A 22,708-nucleotide genomic window follows, 5' to 3' on the forward strand; every position below is an offset into this window, starting at 1 on the left:
CTACACAATAAAGACTGATATATACTTTTACAACCATCAGTGTCTATTGGACTTTACGGCCATTAAAACAGTCTGCATTTTTAACCTCAGTTACCCTGGAATTCCCCATAGCCTAATGAAAACTCTCCCTTCCTTTCTTTTCACCGTTAAGTAAATAAAGAAGTAACAGGGTCCACACATTTCATGCAGATGTCGACATACTGCAGTAGAGCTGCCAAGGACCCCTCTCTCACAGTGCCCGGCGGGGGGGGGGGACGTGAAACAAAGGATCGCTAAGTGGTCCAGCATGGGCGTTCCAGAGTCGCCTGAGGACACACCGACCCGCCCAACACCACTCGCACAACCGCGGGGGGGCAGCTCATTCCACCGCTCCTGCACTGGGGGCTCCTAGGGTCTGTAGCCTCATCTGGCCTCCAATCAGAACCAGACATTCAAGCACATGATACACACACACGGAAGGGAACAGGGTGTCTTGTTCTCGCAGGGGCCACATGGATGCATGCCAGATATGTGAAAAGCAATGGAAACCTGGGTGTTTGCTCCCTGTGGAGGAGTTTCAGATCCGAGTCCAATAATGATTCCGGGGCCGTGTGGGTAGTGTAGAGGTAGAAGCACTCGCCTACTACCACAGAGAGCCGGGTTCAATCCCCGGCAGCGGTACTTCCGGCTTGGTCAGACATTCTTACGAACACAATTGGCAGTGTTCGCGGGTGGGAAGCCGGTGAGGGTATGAGTCCTGATCGTTGCATTAGCAACTCCTACTGGTTGGTCGGGGCGCCTGTTCAGCAGGGAGGGGATCTGGGGGAGATAGCGTGAACCTCCGCGCGCGTTATGCTCTCCCAGTGAAACTCCTCGCTGTCAGGTGAAAAGAAGCGGGGCTGGTGAATCCACATGTATCGAAGGAGGCATGTGGTAGTCTACACCCTCCCCAGACCAACAGAGGATAGCGCATCGACCAGGACCGTGATACACAAGGGGAATTGGTATATTGACTAAATTGGGGAGAAAATGGGGGAAAATATCAAAAAATAAAATAAAATAAATGATTCTAAACGCTTTAACCCTTTAGACACCAGTAAAATTCCTGCACATTGCTGACAGTTTTCAAACATCTATTTATTTCCAGCAATATTCAGGTGTTGACACTAGCCAGAGGACTGTACTCCGTGGTGAGTTGGGGTGGGTTTAATTACTGTAGAGCCGTTTTTGTAGTACAGTGGCTTTGGCCAGTGGGGTTACTCCCTATAGTTGGGTCTTTGAGTGGGAGTGAGCAGTGGGATTATTACCTATAGATGAGTCATTGGGTGGGAGTGGGATTATTACCTATAGATGGGTCTTTTAGTAGGAGTGGGCAGTGGGGTTATTCCCTATCAATGGGTGTTTGAGTGGGAGAGGACGATGGCTGTAGGCCAGGACAGCTTGCTACAGATAGGTCTACAGTATGTGCCATAGGGGGGGTAACTCACCCCCGACCGGGTGCTACTCACCCCCAACCCAGTGCTACTCATCCCGACCCACCTGTACTCAACCAGACCTGCCCTTACTCACCCCTAACCCAGCCCTGCTCACCCCCGACCCAGCCCGACTAACCCCTGTCCTGGCCCTACTCACCCCTGACCCAACCCTACTCACCACAACCTGGCCCTACTCACCCCCAGCCCTGGGTTACTACTCACCACCGACCCACCACTACTCACCCCCTACCATGCTGTGTTTGCCAAGAAAGACGTCTGGAGCCACACCCAGGCTGAGCTCCAGCACTCGTAGCACACGTAGAGAGAGGTCTTTACAGCGCTGGAAGAAAGAGAGCAGCTTCTCCCGGAAATCTGGAACCACGTCATTTGAGGGCCACTTCTGCCACACACACACACACACACACACACACACACACACACACACACATCTTAATCATACAGGTTACCATTCACCTACTCTTCATAACACGGGACTAACAAAAACTGACACAGGTTTCATAAAAACCAATAATCGTAAAACAAGACAATGACAATATTAACAATCAATAGCAAGGATGGTAATTGTTATTATAATTATAATCATACTAGGTTGAATGACAGAAACAAAAACAAAAACAAGAAATGTGTAATGGAGATGAAATCTGTAGTTTTTTCTACAATTATTATTAGTATAACAGTTCGGGGAACTGGGCTCCTGACATGAAGGTTGCAGACATTGCCCTCGTGCCCATTCAGGAAGGTTCTTAAGCTGAATTGCTTCAGTAAACGCCCAGCTGCGTAAATGGACACGTGAATCATGCCAAACTTGGGTGGGTAAAGTCGCTCTGGATAAGAGCTTCCGTGAAATGCCCGTAATTTTAATGTAGTTAGATTCAGGGGTTGTTACCACGTTGGGATTTAAGGTCGTGATGTTGAAAGCCTCCTTCAGGTCGGAAGCGCGCTGGGGATTTAACCTGCGAGAGCATGAGTGAAAGGGACAACGAGAACAGCTTTAAGACATATTATAGGCTATTATTATATAATCATGGCGTATAATAGTATTTTTATATTGAAATGCGCGACCCGATGCAACTAAAACGATCTGCTGAGAAGCACGTGCTCCCTCCGTTACGAAGAGAGGGCCTGACAGACCTTTCGCTTCCGGCGCATACATAGCCGTGGTTGACTTCGGAGTAGCTTCCCCTGCGGAAAGGCATCTTCTCTTTGTCAGGCAGCAGGAAAAAATTCTCCGAAATGTCCATAATGGCATCAACCTCAAAGAAAAATTAAAGAATAAACAACAACAACAACAACAATAATAATAATAATAATAAACGTAATATTTATGGGGATGGCAGGTAGGACATGCCATCCCGCAAAGGTATTTATTGGGATGACAGGTAGGCCATCCCGCCAAGTTACGGCCTATGCAGCAGCACAGAGTTTGGCACTTTTCAGGGTTTCAAACAGAAAAAATCAATGACCACTTACTTAACTTCTGTACCTTCTGACCTGATTTAAACAGACTAAATACACAAGCAACGTCACGTACGCACAACACAAAGCCCCAAATTTAGGAGATTTTAAATTTATTTATTTTAAAATTTTTTCACGAACCATAGTCTATTATATGGACGGTCTGTGCAGTTGCGCAACAATTTCCTTGACAATAAATTCTTAGAAAAAGGTGACGCCAATCCGAGATATTTCGCTGTTTTCGAGTAAAGGGCAGAATGGAAACCTAAATTCCGAACTTAGAAACTAAATGTTGTGGAAAGTCGCCAAAAATGTAGCGCTTGATAAATGCAACGCGGTCAAATACCTCAATGTACAATGCGGCTAACCTAATTCAGGTCTGTACATTTGTAATTGTTTGCAGTCCTCTACTACTACCTCCTAAAAGAACGGATCAACATAACCTTTGCGGGAAATATTTCAAATCAAACATCATTTAAAAAAAGCATTTCTTCTTGAAACGTTATTGTGATCTGGCAATGTATTCTGCCGTCCTCGTTGTGTTAGTGTTAATCGGTTTAACCTTCAGGGTCCAAGTTGAACTATGCGGTTGTTCCCTGCACTTGGACCGGTACTTCTCTCTAGGGTTTTCGTCATACTTGTTCCTGGTTATGCTTATACACTTTGTTGTACGTCGCTCTGGATAAGAGCGTCTGCCAAATGCCTGTAATGTAATGTAATGTAATGTATTCTACCGGGAATTGGATGCTAGGTGACCAAAAAACACGATGTCCCCTTGTGTATAAATGGAACAGCTGTTAGTTATGTCGACTCTGACTTGCCATAACCAATGCCGTGCTTTTAAATTTTTTTTTAAATTTTTTTTTTTTTTTTTTGCAGTTATGTTTGCAGAATGCCATCTAGAAAACGAGGGCTTCAGATTCGGAGATGAGGGACACTAGATGGTGTTGGAAACCATCTACATGTTGTGTCCTTTTGGGAAAACCTTATGAATTTTAAATAGTGTTTAATATTTCTTAATTTTACTCAACGTGTTTAATCTTAAATGTGTGCAGCTAATTTGCTTGCTGTGTTGACACCCTCATCCTCTGGATGCTCCAAGCGGTTAAATGGAAGGTAAACAGCCACCTGCTCCCAGGTATTTATCAGCACACACCAGACAGGTCTGTAAAGTGGACTATTTGCTTTGTAGAAAACTTATTCGAGAGTTGAGAAACAAACGAAAGTAGCTTTCCTCATCAATTTGAGCGTTAAAATGCACTTCACTGTAAGTTATTAAGTTGCTTGTGCGTGCAGGTTCACGCAGTTTTTTTCCATGAATAATTTCATCATTTGAGGATTTGGCTGGCTTTATGCTACTGCTGGAAATGCGTTTCCTTGATTAACATTAGTATGTGCAGAAAAAAACCAGTGTAGCCTAGCCTACGCACATTATAGGGTGTTTTCATTTGCTATTATAATTACCCCGCACCTATATGACAATCATACAGAATAGGTGGTGTGAATGTAAGATCATACTGCGCGGAATTGGTTTTAATTGTATCCAGCTCGATTAAATTATGAATGCAACTTAAGCGGCTACTAACTGTGCCAAGTCTGAAGTACAATTTAATACTGCTAAACTATATATTATCTGCGTAAATTAGTACATGCATACACATAGGCTACACGCGCACGTAAATTAGCCTTGTCACAAGCCATTTACCTCTTCTTGAGAAATGCCGTTATTTTTCAGGTACACAAATCCAACGTCAGTAAAAGCCGTTTTCAGCTCCTTGGCCAAGACATCCAATTTTTCATCCGCTACATCAACGTCAACTCCAAGCCTGTATGCGTCGAAGTCAACTACGGGTAGGCCTATATTCATTGCGACAAAGATATTTTAATATAAATTGAAACCGAAAATAAAAGGTGGTCCAGTCTAGTCTCAAAAATACGAAAGCTACGAATTAATAGTCTGTGGATGCACAGAAATAGCAGGTACCACTTATACTCCGTGGATTATTTACAGAAAAATCAACTTCTACTCTGACTTTCTTCCTGAGTGTGCACGGCTGAGCGCCTTTCGCTGCCTATAAAAACGCATCTAGGCGCACTCCCTGACTCAGAACTAATCGCGTCACACATAAAACGCACGGACTAGATCAACCAACACCAACTTCCGGATTTTTCAGTTTTTTCAAAAGTAACGTAACATTACTAACCGCGACCCAGTTTGGTACGGTCCGCTAGATTTGTGATGATATGCAGTTTGACTTGATGTCCTAGAAAGAATAAGGACTTTGTTGCGTTCCCGTGAACTCCACGGAAAAAAAACGGGGAACTTTCGGGACATTTGGCAACCGTTCAACTCCAAGAGGCACGCGCTGCGACTCGCATCGTGCAGCTATTCTGCGTTAAAGATGAGAGTCAAACAAACCCAACCAAACTAAACAGATGTATCACTAGATATTATTCTAGTGTTCAAATAAGAGAGCCGAATAAACTCTGCGCGGCAAGCACTCGGCTTTAGAGAGGGAGCGGCTTTTGTGGGGTCGCTAATCTACCAGTACTGCATGCGTCTAAAGACGTCTAGACGCCAGGCAAAGCTACTGTAAATGTCATCGGTCAAGCCGCAAACATCGCTTTCGGAACGCTGGTAAATACGATTATACACACGCAAAACCTTTCACCAGGAGTTTTTTCTTTAAAAAAAAATCATAATTTATTAATTCTGCCTGTAAAAGTCACTTTACAAAGAATTTCCAACAAGAGTGATGTGAAATATATTCAGGAAAGAACTAATAAAACTCAACAGGTTAAATCCAGCCAATGCATTGTTTGCCCAAATCATATGATACAAGCAAATCGATCGTCGACCCCCCTCAATTCACACTGACATGATCATACTTGATAACACCTGCATGTTTTCATGTGACTGCGTGGCCTGGCTTTTATTTGCCAAATTTGCCATATTTCCCCTTTTTCTCCTTCCCCTGTTTGTCCTTCCCTTGTTTCTTCGCCTTCTTGTTCTGCCACTGCTCCATTTTGGTTCCGTCGAGCTTCCTCTTCTTGTCACTGTGGATAACAGGGCAGGGGTTAGAAAATGGCCGGTCGGAGTGGACACTGCTCAAACCCCATCTCTCATGTTACAAATCACACAACTGAGTTCCCCCCCCCCCCCCTTTACATCTCAATCCAAGCACGTAGCATGGCAGCGCAATATAATACAATGGGTAATCTGACAACCTAAATGGTCGCAGGTTCGATTCCTGGTTAGGACACTGAGCAAGATACTTAAACCTACATTGCTCCAGCATATATCCAGCTGTATAAATGGACGCAATGTAAATGCTGTGTAAAAAGACGTTTAAGCCGCTCTGGATAAGAGCGACTGCTAAATGCCTGTAACAGACATGCCAACCTTAGGAAAATATTTTGAGTACCACAATAGTCAGTGTAACGCTTAGTTCACATGCTTTCGCACCACTTCGCTTTGCACGCACACACAAGCCTTTCTTCATACCTCTAGTTTTGACTGTTGAAGTGATCAGGCAAAATTGTACAATTTGACCCGATTCTAAAATATCACTCGCACTGCACTGGGCTATATTATGATACACTTGCAAGTCAAACGTTCGAGTACGCCTGCTTAAAACAATTTTTTCATGATTAATATTTCATTATATGATGTGTGTGCTTATACAAACTGATAACCATCAGTTAAGTGAATAGCATTCAATTATTTAATACATTACATTACATTACAGGCATTTGGCAGACGCTCTTATCCAGAGCGACGTACAACAAAGTGTATAACCATAACCAGGAACAAGTATGACGAAACCCCTAGAGAGAAGTACCGGTCCAAGTGCAGGGAACAACCGCATAGTTCAACTTGGACCCTGATGGTTAAACTGATTAACACTAACAACGAGAACGGCAACAACGCAATCTATAGAAAAAAATAATAATAATAAAATAAAAATAAAAATGGAAATAATTTATTTTGTATATTGTAACATGTTTTCATTTTCAAGTATTTACAGAAACTTATGTTGTAATGTAAAACACTGTCAATTATGAATAAAACCAAGTTTCTGTTCATGATTTCCATTTTTATTTAATAATTAAATAATTGAATCAGCTTATATAGGCACACATCATATAGGCCTAATGGGGAAAAAAAGTATTCAAATGAAGAATTATCTAGGAATGTAGGCCTTTGTAACTAGAGGTTTAGCTAAACTATTACCTGAAGCTCCTTGGTGGCTAATGTCAAAATCCTAATTGCACAATGTGCAAAACGGACGTTTTGAGGGGCGGAGGCACGGCCATTGCTCCTGATATTTTGCGAGGAACTTCTGGGGGGCATGGACTCGCTTCTTTTTAGTAGGTCTGCTGCTCTCTCTCTCCTTGTTAGTATTCTCGTCATCTGACGTCATGATTATTTTCTAGCTGCAAGGCTGGTCGGGTGACTGGCTGCAATAATAACAATTATTTGCTACGTTAGCAGTCTATAGTCAAACACCTTTGCAATGGTCTCTTTGCTCCAACAGAGCGTGCGCGATTCAAAGTTTGACCAGGGAGTCTCCGTAGCGTTTGAGTTGCTGCAGCTAAATTACTCCATCAGTTATTCGCACGTCTCCTAACGAGGCTAAATCGTATGCGAGCTACTACTACGGCTAACTATATACACACATTTCTCTCATCAGGATATACCCCTTGAAATGCATCATCTCGTAAAATTACCGAACATGTTTTAAGGTTTTATATGTTAACATTACGGTCACATTTTTGTGCTTGATTATTACGCCCCACTTCCCATTTTACCTCAGCAATGCAGCGTTACGCCTCGGTGGATAATAAAGTACCGCTGCGTATCAGTGGATGTTGAGTGGGTCGGGGAGGGGTTACAGAACCACAAGCACAAGGTCGTAGCATCTGGTTCAATCCGAGGGATGTAGTTTAAATACCGAATAAATGTACGGTATTGTTTTGTATTAATTGATTGTTTTCCGTAATTAAATTACAATAATATATTTTTTTGCGTAGTTTCAGCTGGCATTTCGTACCTGCGTATTTTGACAAAGATTTGCGTGGTTGGTACACAAAATGCGTGCAGGTTGGCAGGTCTGCTGTAATATAATGTAGTACAAGAGCCCACGATGTTCCTAAAGATGACTCTTGTTAGGAATATTCGGTTGATCTAATCTGCTTCAGTATGCCTGGGTGTTGACTTGAATGCACGCGCACACACGCATGCACACGCACACACACATGCATGCATGCACGCACGCACACACAGGTGACAATGACCACTTGGTTAGTGTAATCAGCATCAGTGCACATGAATGCGGATTTGGGATACACCGGTCAGAGATGTGGAAGCACACAGGGGGGAGCACTGAGTCTCGATTAAAAGGGAGCAGATGTGCAGATGGAGCTACATGACCATTAGGTTAGCCGCCACCTTATTGGTACATTTTGTTCTGGGAAAGGGGTATCGAGCTGGTGCTTGAGCAACAGAGTATTGCTGTAACTGATCTACCTTGGTTTTCACCAGCATGTTTCACGCTGCAATTTAGGCCACTCTCGCTTTGTTAATAAATTGCTATTGTTCTAGACTTCGGAACAAAACGTTCTTATTCCATAGGCTCTTTCTTAAAGAACACAGGCCTAATTTCAACATAGGGGGAGACAAATTCTTTAGAAAAAATTCTTTAGAATTTGGTATTCAGTCTGTCAGAGAATCGGATTAGTCTCAGCCACACCCACTGGCGGAGAGAACACGCACACCTGGTTCATGTTAAGCGATCAGCCCAGGTGCTCAGAGGGTGTGTTCCACAGCACAGTACGGGGGCTGAGACCGGGAGCACAGCAGACACAGAAAGAGAGCGCTACTGAAGAGCTGGCCAGCTAAGAGCAGCGAGCTCAGGACTTCCTATGACAGGAAGCCTTGCTTTAGTTCCATTTGCACAGACGGCTTGCTGAAGGTCAACTTGCCTCTTTATGCTGACGATGGCGGTCTGGCCAGCCTTCTTCAGCACCTGATCCCACTCCTCATCATCGCCCCGGATCATGTACCTGCACACGGGAGAGCAGCATCACTCTCCAGAGCTCCGTCACAGACAGGCTCACAATCTGTGATGTCACAAACAAGCTAGGAATCTGTGATGTCACAAACAGGCTCACAATCTGTGATGTCACAATCAAGCTAGGAATCTGTGATGTCACAAACAGGCTCACAATCTGCATTGTCACAAACAAGCTCACAATCTGTGATGTCACAAACAAGCTAGGAATCTGCATGTCAGACAGACTCGAAATCAGTGATGTTACAAACAGGCTCAGAATCTGTGACATCACAAACAGGCTCGGAATGGGTCCCTGGAACAGACATACACAGTCGACAAAAATGAGACAACTTTAAATGCTCCGCCCTTGCTGTGCGACTCCGCCCACTGCGCACTTACTGCGACACTCCGCCCACTGCGCACTTACTGTGTCAGGTCCATCTCCTTGATCTGCTCCATGTCTTTCTTGTGCTTCTCCTGGAACTCCTTGGCAGCCTCATCCTGTGAAAAGTCCAAAGGGAGTTAGGGTTCGGTCGGGAGGGGGGGGGGGGGATGCTCACATATCCCCGTCCTCCCATCAGCCCATTCTCAGAACGTACCAGGTCCTCGCCGAGCGTCCGGGCGGTCGGCTCCATGGCGATTTCCTTGGACACCGCCATCTCTGCTTCCACGGCGGTCTCCTGTATGCTGTTGAAGTACTGTGGAGGCACAAGCACTTCTGCTCATCAACAATTCACTTCTGTACATTTTTAGCTCATCTGGGTGCACTGAAATAAATCCAAAGCTACCCAAGTTCATTTACACACATATGATGATGCCACGAAATGCAGACTAATTATAAAAGACACTTCTAAGTGTGTCTGTGTGTGTGTGTGTGCGTGTGTGCGTGCGTGCATGCGCATATGTGTGTGAGAGAGTCAGGATCTGTGTGTGTGTGTGTGTGTGCGGTGTGGTGTGATGCATGTGCGTATGTTGTGAAGGTCAGGATGCTGTGTGTGAGTGTATGTGGCTGTGTGTGGATGTGAGTGTGTGCTCGTGCATGCTTTGCTATGTTGTAAGAGTCCAGATGGTTGTGTGGTGGGCGCGTGCGTCTGTGCTCTCTCACCTGCACCACTCTATGAGCCCGTAACAGGCCCAAATCTGCTGCGAGCTGTATTCTTCTCGCTCATCCACGTCTTATGCGCACCATTCCAACAGGAGGCCTGACAAGCGGATACGTATCATCGACCCGCACCCAAGCACACACAACTCCTCTCCCCAACTACACACTACACACACACGGCGCACCAACACACGCACACATCTCACTCTCTCAACACACAGATCCCCACTCGCACACACACACACATGCAACCACAAAACCTCATCTTCCCACACCCCAGTGCTGACAGATACCTGACAGCGGGAGATGTCCCCCAGCTGTTTGAGGAAGAACATTCTGGCGACGGCAGGGATCATGTCCATGACGAGGTGGTAATCCACCATGTTCCTGGAGTACATCTCCAGCCTCTTCAGATCGTAGGGGCTGAACTGAGCGGCTAGCTCAGGGTTCGAGAGCGCTGGGGGGGGAGGGGGAGGGGGAGGGGCTAATTAACACCTTCCTTCCACTTTCAGATAACACTTCAAGAATAAATGCTTTGAGTTTCAAGGACGTAATTCCGGCGGATCGGTTTCCTGGGTGGGCTGTGGGTCCGGCAGAGGGGCAGCGGGGCGGTTAAGGGGGACCCACCTGACGGGACGTCCTGCTTGGCGTTCCTGTTCTGCAGGATGTTGAGCGCCAGGCTCGGGGGGAAACTGCGGAACTGGTAGGACAGCAGAGACAGGAAGCGCCGGCGGAAGTCTGCGGGACACAGGACGAGGGGGCGCTGTCAGCGTTTTTTGGGGGGCGCAGCGTTTGGGTGGGTGCAGAAGATTAAGGTGGGAGCAGCTGGGGGGATTGGGGGGGGGGGGGGGGTAGTAGGATGGTCGTGCGGACACCCAGGCAGGGACCCACCAGACCCTGACCTCAGTATTTTTATGTTCCGCCCCCTGCCCAGTACAGTAATACAGCACCAGAACCTCCCATTACCAAGCAGAACTGTCCGTCATTAAGAAGCAGAGGGATGGGAGGAAGACAGGAGTGGAGTATCTGGTAAGTTTACGAAATCTGTGGCACTCCTCACCCTTCCAGAAAGCGGAGAGCCACTGGCCCTGTTCCTCCTCCGAGTTCAGCTCCTTCAGCATCACGCACGAGTGCTCCCCCGTCAGGTCATTCTGAGGAATTACACCCATTTACATTCATTCATTCATTCATGAATTTGGAAAAGCCTCTTACTGAAAAGCTCACATGACAAGGCCCCGAGAGAAACAGCACAGGCAACAGAGTGACACTGTTTCACATTTTAAATCGACAAAAAGGGTTACATTCAGGCACCAAACTAGAACAAGTCGATCCCTGTCTGAGAACGTGAACAAAACAGAACAAAAGAAAAACAAAAAACAAAAACGTGCACAACTGCCCCACCTGCAGGTCATTCTGAGAAGCACACAAACACAGTGAAAGCAGGTGTGTCCACAGAACCTTCCGCAATACACCTTCACGCATCCCACACACAAACACAGACGTGCACCCCCCCCCCACCCCACCCACAAGCAGTGAAGCAGGTGCCTTAAGATATCACACAGACCCGCGCTCGCTTTTGGGCAGAGCAGCAGGGCCAATCAGAGGTGGGGAAACCGGCGAGACTTACAGGGGTTTGGCGCAGATACACGGGAACGAATCCGGCCCGCTTCCAGAACCTGGGAAAAGGACAGGACAGGAGGGCTGAGAAAATTCCGGACGAAATACCGGGCTCCAAAGTTTTTATTCCTATCATTTAAATCTATCCTTCAGTCAAGCAGGAAATCTAATTACTCCCAAGGGGGGAAAAGTCGCAGTTATTCTGATGGCAGAAACAGGGTTGTATATACAGGTAGTACTGTCAGAAACGCTCTGGAAAAGGCGTTGAAATGCCGTAGAAGACTCAATCACATGGGCAGAAAAAACGGCTCCGCGATGCGGACTCACTTCAGCAGCTGTGATGTCAGCCCGTAGGACACGCCCAGGTAGTCCAGCTTCTCGGCCGGACGCTCGCTCAGCTTCAGCAGCAGCGGGGGGAGGTGCTTCCTGGGAGAGACCACCTCCTCCAGCAGGCTCACCGCCTGAGTGTACACACACACACACACACACACACACAGACACACACATATAACACCCACACACACACACACAGACACATGTACAACACCACACACACACACGCATACCCGCAACGCGCACAACAGCACGCACACACACACATACGACATACACACACAAATACGCATACACACGCACAACACACACAACCACACGCACACACACGATACAGACACCCTCCAGACCTACCACTTCATCATCTGATCACGATTAATACACAGGCAGGACACACACAACACTGCGCATTTAACAGAACAGACAGCACCGCACCGCACGCGCGCGCGCACGCACACACACAAGCACACACATGTACAGACACACACACACGAGCACACACACACAACGCAATACGCACATACACACAAGAAGTACGCACACACACGCACACACACACACGCACACAGAGACACACACACATACACATACACACGTATGAGCACAGGACAGCCCTCCTAGATGCCTCTCAAGGCTTCTCATCTGATTCCAGATTAATCTGTAAGTGTTGGGCAGGGTACCCAACAAACACTGCGCATAATTAAAATGTGAATGCAGGACAGGGTAATCAGCGTCTCAGAGCACGGGGAGCGCGGGCTCACCTCGCTGCAGACGGGCGTGATCTGGCTGGCAGCCGTCTGCGCAGACTCCTCCAGGCAGGGGAACTGGCCCTCGTAGTACAGCTGCAGCTGCTGCAGCGCGCGGGAGCCGTAGCCCATCTGCAACGCAGACGCAGGCGTGCCGTCAAACACACGGGCCCGTCCCCTCCCGCCCTGACCAAACAAACGCCCGAACGGAAACGCAAAAAACAGAGGTGCGGCAGGCTCTGTGCGCGGGTGTGCAGAGGTGTGGGGGTGTGGAGGTACGGGTGAGTCGGGGAGCAGGAGTGTGCGGGGGGGGGGGACTTACCCCCTGATAATCGGGGTTCACGGCGATGCGGACCACCCTCCCTCCAGAGAGGCTGCCGAAATCGGGGTCCTGGAACTGTGGGGAGAACACGAGCTGACTGACTGACACAGCAAGCAGCATGTCACACTGGACAGGGAACAGGGAGCCCCAGAAACGAGACACTGGACAGGGAGCCCCAAAAAACGAGACACTGGACAGGGAGCCCCAGAAACACCATCGGCCACACAGGTAATAAATTAATGGGACTGTGCCGCACCTGTTCTGTAACGGGACGTGCTGTAACTGTTCCGAAATGGGACTGCGCCTTACCTGTTCCGAAACGGTCCAGGGGATGAGGTCCCCAGAGGCCTTCTTCCCCCGGGACAGGCTGTTCATGATGGACTGGCGAGAAATCTCCCCCTCCAGGCACACCTGGGGCGGGCGGGAGACAGGTGAGATCCAACCCCCGGTCCGCTAACACCCCCCCCCCCCAAAATATGTACCCCCTCATTACAGCAGTCAGCGGCAGCTGGCACTGTCACAGGACAGATGCTGAACCATGGGACCCATCCACACACTGGACCAGTGTGTTTAGAGCCCACACATAAACCCAGCTCCTATCTGTGTTCAGAACTCTAAGTGTTGAAGGAAGAGGTCTCACCTGTACAACCGCCAGGACCTCAGGCAGTGAATTCTGGGTAGGCGGGACAGGGGGCAGCAGGCAGAAGAGGTGATGGGCGGGGGCATCGGAGAGCATCTGGAGATCGTTGGGGGAGTTCTAAAACCCGGGGAGAGAAAATTCAGCGAAAACATCCACATCCATCCTTATTTACTCCGTATTTAGATCCCAGTGTTTGTTCTATTTAATGCTCATTTAGGATGGAGTGTAGCACAGTGGGTAAGGAACTGGGCTTGTAACCGAAAGGTCGCAGGTTCGACTCCCGGGTAGGACACTGCCGTTGTACCCTTGAGCAAGGTACTTAACCGAAATTGCTTCAGTATATATCCAGCTGTATAAATGGATACAATGTAAAATGCATGGAAGTTTGTAGTGCGGCTGATAAGAGCGTCTGCTAAATGCCTGTAATGTAATGCAATTTAGAAGCATAACACTAAAAACCTGATTGGTGTAAATGCTGTCTCTGAGGTGCAGGTGTACGGCAGTACGCAGGTGCCATTCGTGCTTATCGTTCACCCTTTACCCTGGCCTAACAAAATTCCGGTTAAAACTTGGTGGAACCAATCAGATTGCAGGAAACGGAGAGCCACGCCCCTCGGCGGGAGCGCTCACCTTGTAGTGCGAGGCCACGTACAGGGCCATGAGCCGCTGCAGGAAGGTCTCGGAGGCCTTGTGGTAGCAGAACAGCGTGTCCCTGTTCACATAGTATCTACACCAGGGGGCGCTAAGGGACACAACAGGCAGCTCAGATGGAACAATTCAGTCACATGACTACTATACACTTTAGAGGCACAGAGACTACTATACACTTTAGAGACACAGACTACTACACACTTTAGAGACACAGACTACTACACACTTTAGAGACACAGACTACTACACACTTTAGAGACACAGAGACTACTATACACTTTAGAGACACAGACTACTATACACTTTAGAGACACAGAGACTACTATACACTTTAGAGACACAGAGACTACTATACACTTTAGAGACACAGAGACTACTATACACTTTAGAGACACAGAGCACAAACATATACGTCTCAAAACGAGGAGGAGGATGAGGAAGAAGAGGAGGAGGAGGAGGAAGAAGAAGAGGTTGAGGAGGAAGAGGAGGAGGAAGAGGCAGATGAGGAGGAGGAGGAGGAGGAAGAGGAGGTGGGATATAGCGCCCCGCGCAGCAGGAGGATACAGGTCGCAGGTCTGGGGGAGGGGGCAGCCGGAGATGATTCGGGGGACGCTGAGGCAGTCCAGGCAGAGCAGGTCGTTCAGCCACTTCTCCACGGCGTCGCCGGGGGCGTATCGGATCGACTCGTGGAGGGAGACCTCGTGGAGTGTGCGGGCTGTGGAGCAGAGGAGCAGTCAGAGCGCCACACAGTGGCCAGATACAGCTACTGCGGCCGCTAGGTACCACCACAAATACAGCTTTAACACACAGATACTGTGGCTGCTAGATAACATAACTCACAGCTACTATAGCTGCTAGATAACATAATACACACCAAACACAGCTCTAACACACAGCTACTATAGCTGCTAGATAACATAATACACACCAAATACAGCTCTAACACACAGCTACTATAGCTGCTAGATAACATAATACACACCAAATACAGCTCTAACACACAGCCACTGCTAGATAACATAACACACGATGTTAGGGCAGTGGGTGACTCGGGGGCGGTGCTGGGTACCTGCTGCCAGCCGGGCGGAGGTGGAGGTCTTGTTTTCGGCAGAGAGGCTCTGCTGGCTGTCTGTGCTCTGCTGCCGGAGCTGCTGGATCAGTTTGAGGGAGAGAGAGCGACCTGTCCCCTCATACCTGCGGGGGTACAGGAGCACCCGTCAGCCAGGCTGTCAATCACAGCGAGGGGCCTGTCAATCACACTGTCGCCCTGTCAATCACACTGAGGGACCTGTCAGTCACACTGTCAGCCTGACAATCAAACCAAGGGACCTGTCAGTCACAGCGAGGGGCCTGTCAATCGCACTGTCAATCACACTGAGGGACCTGTCAGTCACACTGTCAGTCTGTCAGTCACGCGGTCAGCCTGTCAGTCACACTGAGGGACCTGTCAGTCACACAGTCAACCTGTCAATCACACCAAGGGACCTGTCAGTCACGCTGTCAGCCTGTCAGTCACACATAGGGGCTGTCAGTCACACAGAGACCTGTGAGGGACCCATCAGTCACACAGAGGGGCCGGTCAATCACGCTCCCAGCCTGTCAGTCACACCGAAGTCCCTGTCAGTCAGGAGGCCCCATCGCCCGTGCTGGGCGGGGCAGGGCGCGGCTCACTGACCCGTTGATGGTGGAGGACATGAACACCAGGTACGGTCCCAGCAGCCTCTTCACCAGCGGCAGGGGGATGGCCGCCGCCTCGTCGATGGCCAGCAGCTCCGCCTGCCCCAGCTTCACCGCGTCCGCCGGGTGGATGTACTGGGGGTTAAAGGTCACGGTTAGGCCACAGGCCCCCTGCTGGAGTCCACACCGGTATTCTAACCCTCCACCATCATGTGCACATTAACAATCATAAAGAAAATTCCAATAACAACAACATTCGTAAGTACTAAAGTTATTACCATACCATCATAACATAACACACCAATAATGATTCTCCTAGTGCCCAATATGTGCTAATGATAATGATAATTGCAGTGTAGCACTCACATTATATAATTATGGCATTTACAGACGCCTATCCAAGCCGTAACAAGCATAGTTTCATGATGTAGAGGCGCAAAAGAAACACTAGAGTGAAGTAAGGATCGTAGTGCCAGAAGTGACCACATCGATCAGGATCATCGATCATTCTATGCAAAGCCTTGTAGCCAAAGAGCTTTAGAGGTGAACCTGAGACTGAGGAAACAGAAGCCCACACTGGAGCACGGGGCTGACACACAAAGACCACGGAAACAGCATTCTGTCACCATGGAAACAGCGGAGGGCGGAGCCTGCGCGTTACCTGGATGGTCTGCCGGTGCTCTTTGAAGATGTTCACTCTCACCACGGCCTTGTTAAACTCTGGGTTCAGAGACTGGATGATCTCATAGTCCAGATGCTCCTGTGTGCAGAACACCACACATTCAGCTTGTCCACAGAGAAACTCATGAGTACTATTTAACAACAATGTGTGTGTCAATACGTGAATAGAAACCCCAAACCCACTTTTTCCCCAATGGAAAACTGTACAGAGAATTTCTACGGACATAAAAATACATTCACGTGATGAGTGACTACATACACACGTGCACATACACAGGCACACGCACACGAGCATGCACAGACAGGCACGCTACCTGGTACTGAAGGGCGTCGAAACCCTTGAAAATGAACTCAAACAGGGTGTGCAGATTGTCGGGGCTCGGTGACGTCACAAAGATATTAGAGTATCTGAGGAAGTGAGGAGAAACGTGTCACAGAACTCACATTCAAATCAATTTGACACTTTTCAATAACACAAACTGTATCTATGAATGTATGATATCCAAAAGTTTATTTCAGGCATAATAGCCGGGACTATGTTTACATGTAAGTCAGAAAACTAGTGTTTTACCATGACAACATTTTCTAGGACTTTCTGAAATACATCTTCATGACACACAGGAAGGGAGAAGGGGAGGAGCTCACCCGAACGCCACGGCCCCAGCGATAGCCAATCCCAGGGCAGCAGACTTGCCCCGCCCACGGGCGGCAGTGAGAGCCACGGTACTCCGCAGGGTCTTCTCCGAAATGGCCTCGATGAACTTGAGCACCGCCTTGGCCTGGAGCAGCAACGGGGAGACGAGGGGGCAAAGGGCAAAGCAGTCAGCTCAGCCGGGAGACCGAGCGGCTGCAACGCGTGTGTAACACATGTGTAATGGGCGTGTGACGGGTGTGTAAGAGTGCTGCTGCTGTAACACGCATGTAACGGGTGTGTAAGAGCTGCTGCTGTTGTAACCAGTTTGTAACCAGCGTGTAATGGGTGTGTAACAGGTTGTGTAAGGGGTGTGTAAAATGTGTTTAACATGAGTGCAAGTGCTGCTGCTGTAACAGGTATAAGGAACATTGGGACGTGCTGTAGCTGTAACAGGTGTAGGAAATGTGGTCGTGTTGTAGTTGTAGCAGGCATACGAGAGTCCCTGACCTGGTCCAGAGTCTTGCAGCTGTCCACCAGGACCCCGACCGGCTGCGTGTCCTGCAAAGACTCCTTCAGTTCCTTCAGCTCCAGTTCCCGTGGAGATAGCCCCTCCTCCTGTTACCACAGAGCAAGACAAACCTGCACTGAGGACGCTTCGCACAGGAAACCAGCTCACCGCGTGCTCCCAACACGGGTAGGTCTGCCACACTCTACTCCCCCCGCACACAGCTGTACGTTTTGGTCACTACCGCGTTCAATGAGGATTCTCAGGGATACGCAGGAGCATTTCCACATATTCCCGGAGTATAAAGAGGCACACTTTTGTGAGTATGAATTTGACCCGGGCCTGGCATTACCATACCGTTTCACTTATCTTGCTCTTTTAACCCAGGAGCAGTTATACAGAGAATCACGGCACAACCATTCCACGGCTCCTCGTGGGACAGAGGGCCTATCTTTGTATTGGGCAGTGCCTACCTCTGATTTGGACGGGGCCTCCCTGTGTATTTGGCAAGGCCTAACTGGGATTTGGACAAGGCTTACCTGGGTCTTGGGCGGGACTGGTTTGATGTTGGCAATGTGGCTGGAGACGGGCAGGACGTTGAGCTGGTCGTCAATGACAACGCAGGTTTTGCAGGAGGAGAGAGACAGAATGAACCTGGAGAGCACACACAGAATGTTGTCAAGGAAACAACCAAAATCCTCTCAGATCTAAACATCTCCCAGATGGACCCATTCCCTAACTAATGGGGGCCTTTATAACATTTCCTACAGAGCACCACAGATTGTCACTCTGCAGCCCTCCAGCTGAGCTGCACAGTCGCACTTCATGAGCTTCTGGGTGTGCCAGACCAGAGAAGACTGAACAAGTCACATTAAGCCCCTCCTCCACTGATGATCCGACAGCCAATAACGCGCTGACCTGCTGGGCTGCCAACAGCTGTGGCCGCCCGCACCATGAGGACTCGATACCGGACCTGGGGGGGGGGGGGGGGCGTCACACACAAAACCCAACACTGCAGCTGGGCAAGCCACCTGGCAGCCTTCAGAAACACGGCGCTCAACACCATCCTCAGGTTCTCCGTTCATAGCAATCTGGGAAATGAAACCCACCTCTCATTGAATCTCCCGACAACATCCTGGTGCGCTTCTGTCCGATAGCGAGAGTGGACGTCCTGAGAAAACACAGGCGTGATTCAGACAGGGAAAAGCAATCATCCTAAAACTCTGAAATATGCCAAATGCACCACTGTGCTGCTGACGCCAGTCAACGGACCATACCATTGTCATTGTGTACAGCTGCTTCAGTGAGTTCATGGTCCTCAGTAAAATGACCACAATTCCCCCTCCTTCTACAGTCTCAACGGTACGTGCCAGTAGATTGGGAGTCAGGGCTTCAAAGTCCTTTAGGAAGATTGAAGACAGGAAAACAATCGTTGTTCAAAACCGCCAGTAAAGCACACCTTCAAAAGCTCAGTTGTGTAGCGCACGAGTAAGTGAATCACCTGCAGGATGCACATGCCGTAGGTGTTTCCCAGGATTTTGTGAGTCTCGTTGTAGTAGCAGTAGCGGATGTTGGTCGCGGCGATGAACAGCTCAAATGGGTCATCCTGCTTCAGGTTAAGGGTACCCGTTTTAATCTTTTTCTGGAGCTGTCGCATCCGCTTCTTGCGGTGACTTAACCATTTATTTTGGGGGGGAGAGAAGAAAATACCGAACGTTAGTGACGCTCACCCCTGCCTATAGCAAGGCCTATCCAAAAAAACGCAAGATAACGCACGTGCATACGGTGACCATACACCTAATGCACTCCGCACGAGCGACAACACAACTGAGGCTCACCTGCTAAAGCCCAGCTCCTTCTTGTAGCACCACAGGACCGACGGTCGTGCTCTGACGGTGGCTTTGGAGAGCATGTGATGCAGAATGACCACCTGAAGCGCAGAAGAGTGGTGAGACGGTTAGGAATGTACGCCAGCACTGCCCAACAAGACCTTAAAAAATTTCGACGATTTTACCAAGCGAAGAATACGCCAATGGCTTCACCTGATCTCTGCCATGATCGCCGACTACAACGAATAAGGTCCGGTGGTGTTCCGCCACACCATTCTCGATCTGGACGCGGATCCGATTGTCCACCTTCTTCCGAAATGCTGACATTGTCGCGACTGGAGAGCTGCCGGCAATGGGAGACACGACACAAGCATTAACGGAGGGCGGTTAGACCTGTAACAAACCCAACAAGCAAGCCAGCTCCCCACCTTGTGTACTAAAATAAAACGCTGTGCACGAAACGGCACGAATGCGGGTGGGTGATAAGACAGGAGAAAAGCTGTCTTGTCTAAACTACAGGCTAAAACACAAGCTGGCAAGTAATATGCATCATTTAGACATCAAGTCAACTGCGTCATATCAGCTCGCTACAAACGCCAATTTCTGCATGCAGCATTAACCAACACGCGCTGTCGTGTACTTCATCAGACGTACCTCACTTTGTCATCCACTAAATACGGTGACGTTAAAGAAAATCTTTAAGTGAAGTAGATTTAAAACCCAGTTCAAAAATTACAACATAATCATCCGGCTCTTTACCAGACTCACGTGGAGCAACATCACTTTAGGACCCAACACGATGAAGGACCCGTAAGGTCCTGCGCAGCTGTCCGTAGCGATTGCCTGACAGAAAACAAGATGAATCACCGCGAGGTACGCTCTATGCCGAGAGGCGAACTGAAACGAAACAGCCCTAGCGAAGGGTATTCTATAGCACTGTAAATAATTAGCAAATTCTCTTTACAATATACGCCGTAGACATTCTACTACGCACAGGCCTACATTCAAAATATCTAGGGTAGCTGTTAATGGGGCGATTTTGAATTTGCATTTACGTAATTTTTCTTCCTGAAACATAATTACAAATTTGCATGACAAATACAAATTAAACAAAGATAAAAGGTCGACCAAAATAATTAATAAATAATTGAAGTTATGAGTCTGGGTCGTGAAATGTGAACACCCGTCTGCCACAGAAAGTGTTTTTAAAGGCAGCACTCGTTTTTGTTTTCTGGTTTCACAGCTGTGTCCCAATTTATGCAGTTCTTTTTATGTTATAATGTAAGTTGCTTGACTATTTTTTGTGTTGGGACATTGCTGTCGTAAGGCTACTTCTGGTTAGCGGAAAGGAGCGGGTGGTACGGTGTTTACGTATTGGTTGGCATTTGTGATGAGGTGCCAGGAATGATCGGGGTCAGAGCATCCAAAAGCTTGCGAGTAGTGGCGCTATTTCAGCCGGATCAATTTTGCATTTCGAATTATGTCTCAAAACACAAGATTATTATACAAAACATATTTATTGTTCTTTACACCACAAGATGGAGAGATTATGAATTCCAAATAAGACCATTTCGAACAGCAATCAAGGAGAAGTGACATAATTTGTCCGTAAGATGTAGGTTATGAAGCAGATCACACTGGATCACAAAGATAACCCTGTGCAGTTTGTTAATAAAGATAACACGTACATGTAATCTGACATTACTTTGTGCTAGTAGATGGAGGAATTAGTACATCCAAGTTCTTATTTCTCATACTATCTTCACATTTCATCACTGCAAAACTCCTGGGTACTTTTGTCTAATGACACAATCTGTTTACTTTAAGCATACAGTCTTCAGTCTCCAAAGGCCCATGAAAAACATTGAATAGTTGTTGTACAACACAGTTCTATCAAGTGTCCTTCAATAAAAAAATGTTTAAGTGAATATTTTTTTCATCCGTAATAATGAACGAGAGGGGGAAACACAGTTAATCCACACAAACAAAACAAAACAACCGCGTGTTGGTGGGGAGGGGAGGCGCATGTGATTGTCCCAAACTATGGCTATATTTATCATAATTAAAATGTAAACAGACACACTCCTGTGAATCGGCCTGTCTAAAGCAGATGACAACAGTGCTCAAAACGGGTAAAAATAATCTAATCCGAGATTAGGACCATATGTATACCAGGTAACTCAACCCTGCCCCATGGGAACACCCATCCATACAGATTTACAAGTCAAACCGCAGACTCGGGAGCTTTGGATAGACGCCAGTTCGCATCGAAATGATTATTTCAATCAAGAGGAAGACTGAACTGATACACACACCTGCACGTCACAGTTTTTTTTTTTTTTCTTTCTTTCCAGAAAAGAGTGTGTACAGAATGTTGTAAGGCAGTAGTCTCAAAACTCGTTGCCGTGGAGGGCCGTGTATGCAGGTTTTCATTCCGACCAATTAATGCTGCCTTAATCGAGTCCAATTACTCATTCAGCCATATGCATTTAACTGCATTGAAGCACAGAATATAAGCAAGTTTTTAATTTAGACAATGCGGTTAACCACAGATGTCGGGTCACCATTATGTGCAAACCTGCATCCCTAATTCAGTAAATAATTGAACTAATTATATAATCAAGATCTGAGGCTGGAATAAAAACACAGCATGCACACGGCCCTCCATGGCACTGAGTTTGAGAACCACTGTTGTAAGGAGTTCTTCCAGCCGGACTCATCGGCATTTTAACTCCACTGAAGTACGAATGCCGGAAGCTGGGGGGGGGGAACAAACCGCTTGAGTCTGTTGGAAAAAACGAAAACTAAATGCGGGTTTAGTATTGAAATTTTACTAAAAAGAAAAAAAAACGTAGGCCACCACGTGGGTTCTCCGTGCTAGGGCTACAGTTAGCCGCTAAAGACTGCCGTCGTGGTGGGGAAACTGCGGATACTCAGGGACTGAAGCAGCAAATCGGTTTGACTTCTTGAACTGCTAAATGTGCA

General features: G+C 47.7%; 2 protein-coding genes and 1 long non-coding RNA gene across 3 annotated transcripts in view; all 3 read right to left on the minus strand.

Moving 5' to 3' along the window:
* Window positions 1-1,692, minus strand: part of LOC135242560 (uncharacterized) — a 2,506-nt gene extending 814 nt beyond the window's left edge. The window contains exons 1-2 of the long non-coding RNA XR_010326377.1: window positions 1,324-1,692; window positions 1-1,286 (exon numbers count right to left, since the gene is read on the minus strand). The exon at window positions 1-1,286 is cut by the window's left edge and continues 814 nt beyond it. This is a non-coding gene — a long non-coding RNA (uncharacterized LOC135242560). The remainder of the gene's footprint in view (window positions 1,287-1,323) is intronic.
* si:dkey-10o6.2 (uncharacterized protein LOC100124608 homolog) overlaps window positions 1-5,127 on the minus strand; it is a 9,266-nt gene extending 4,139 nt beyond the window's left edge. The window contains exons 1-4 of the mRNA XM_064313687.1: window positions 4,636-5,127; window positions 2,607-2,728; window positions 2,362-2,428; window positions 1,698-1,854 (exon numbers count right to left, since the gene is read on the minus strand). Of these exons, the coding sequence (XP_064169757.1) occupies window positions 1,698-1,854; window positions 2,362-2,428; window positions 2,607-2,728; window positions 4,636-4,797 (508 nt within the window). The 5' untranslated portion in view covers window positions 4,798-5,127. The remainder of the gene's footprint in view (window positions 1-1,697; window positions 1,855-2,361; window positions 2,429-2,606; window positions 2,729-4,635) is intronic.
* Window positions 5,128-5,608: 481 nt separating this feature from the next.
* nat10 (N-acetyltransferase 10) lies at window positions 5,609-20,537 on the minus strand. Its single transcript, XM_064313799.1, has 29 exons — window positions 20,378-20,537; window positions 19,937-20,066; window positions 19,733-19,824; window positions 19,396-19,567; window positions 19,172-19,294; window positions 19,004-19,065; window positions 18,434-18,548; window positions 17,897-18,004; window positions 17,401-17,534; window positions 17,070-17,163; window positions 16,736-16,834; window positions 16,073-16,209; window positions 15,467-15,591; window positions 14,962-15,112; window positions 14,377-14,473; window positions 13,747-13,863; window positions 13,416-13,517; window positions 13,107-13,181; window positions 12,800-12,916; window positions 12,033-12,166; window positions 11,716-11,764; window positions 11,149-11,239; window positions 10,716-10,826; window positions 10,382-10,545; window positions 10,092-10,101; window positions 9,586-9,704; window positions 9,414-9,487; window positions 8,916-8,996; window positions 5,609-5,987 (listed from the first exon to the last, which is right to left on the minus strand). The coding sequence occupies exons 2-29, from the start codon at window positions 20,048-20,050 to the stop codon at window positions 5,864-5,866; spliced, it is 2,991 nt and encodes a 996-aa protein (XP_064169869.1). The 5' UTR covers window positions 20,051-20,066; window positions 20,378-20,537; the 3' UTR covers window positions 5,609-5,863.
* Window positions 20,538-22,708: the final 2,171 nt, after the last annotated feature.

The sequence above is a fragment of the Anguilla rostrata genome, chromosome 16 (genome assembly GCF_018555375.3).
Source record: "Anguilla rostrata isolate EN2019 chromosome 16, ASM1855537v3, whole genome shotgun sequence".
In the NCBI taxonomy this organism is placed as follows: Eukaryota; Metazoa; Chordata; class Actinopteri; order Anguilliformes; family Anguillidae; genus Anguilla; species Anguilla rostrata.

What these genes read in the sequence shown, in the direction of transcription:
- nat10 (XM_064313799.1), bottom strand. Translation starts at nt 20,050, where the DNA reads ATGTCAGCATTTCGGAAGAAGGTGGACAATCGGATCCGCGTCCAGATC. An exon ending in AGCTGTACACAATGACAATG is followed by an intron (nt 19,066 to 19,171) that starts GTATGGTCCGTT and finishes GTGTTTTCTCAG; the next exon opens with GACGTCCACTCTCGCTATCG. An exon ending in GCCATCGTCAGCATAAAGAG is followed by an intron (nt 5,988 to 8,915) that starts GCAAGTTGACCT and finishes TGTTATCCACAG; the next exon opens with TGACAAGAAGAGGAAGCTCG.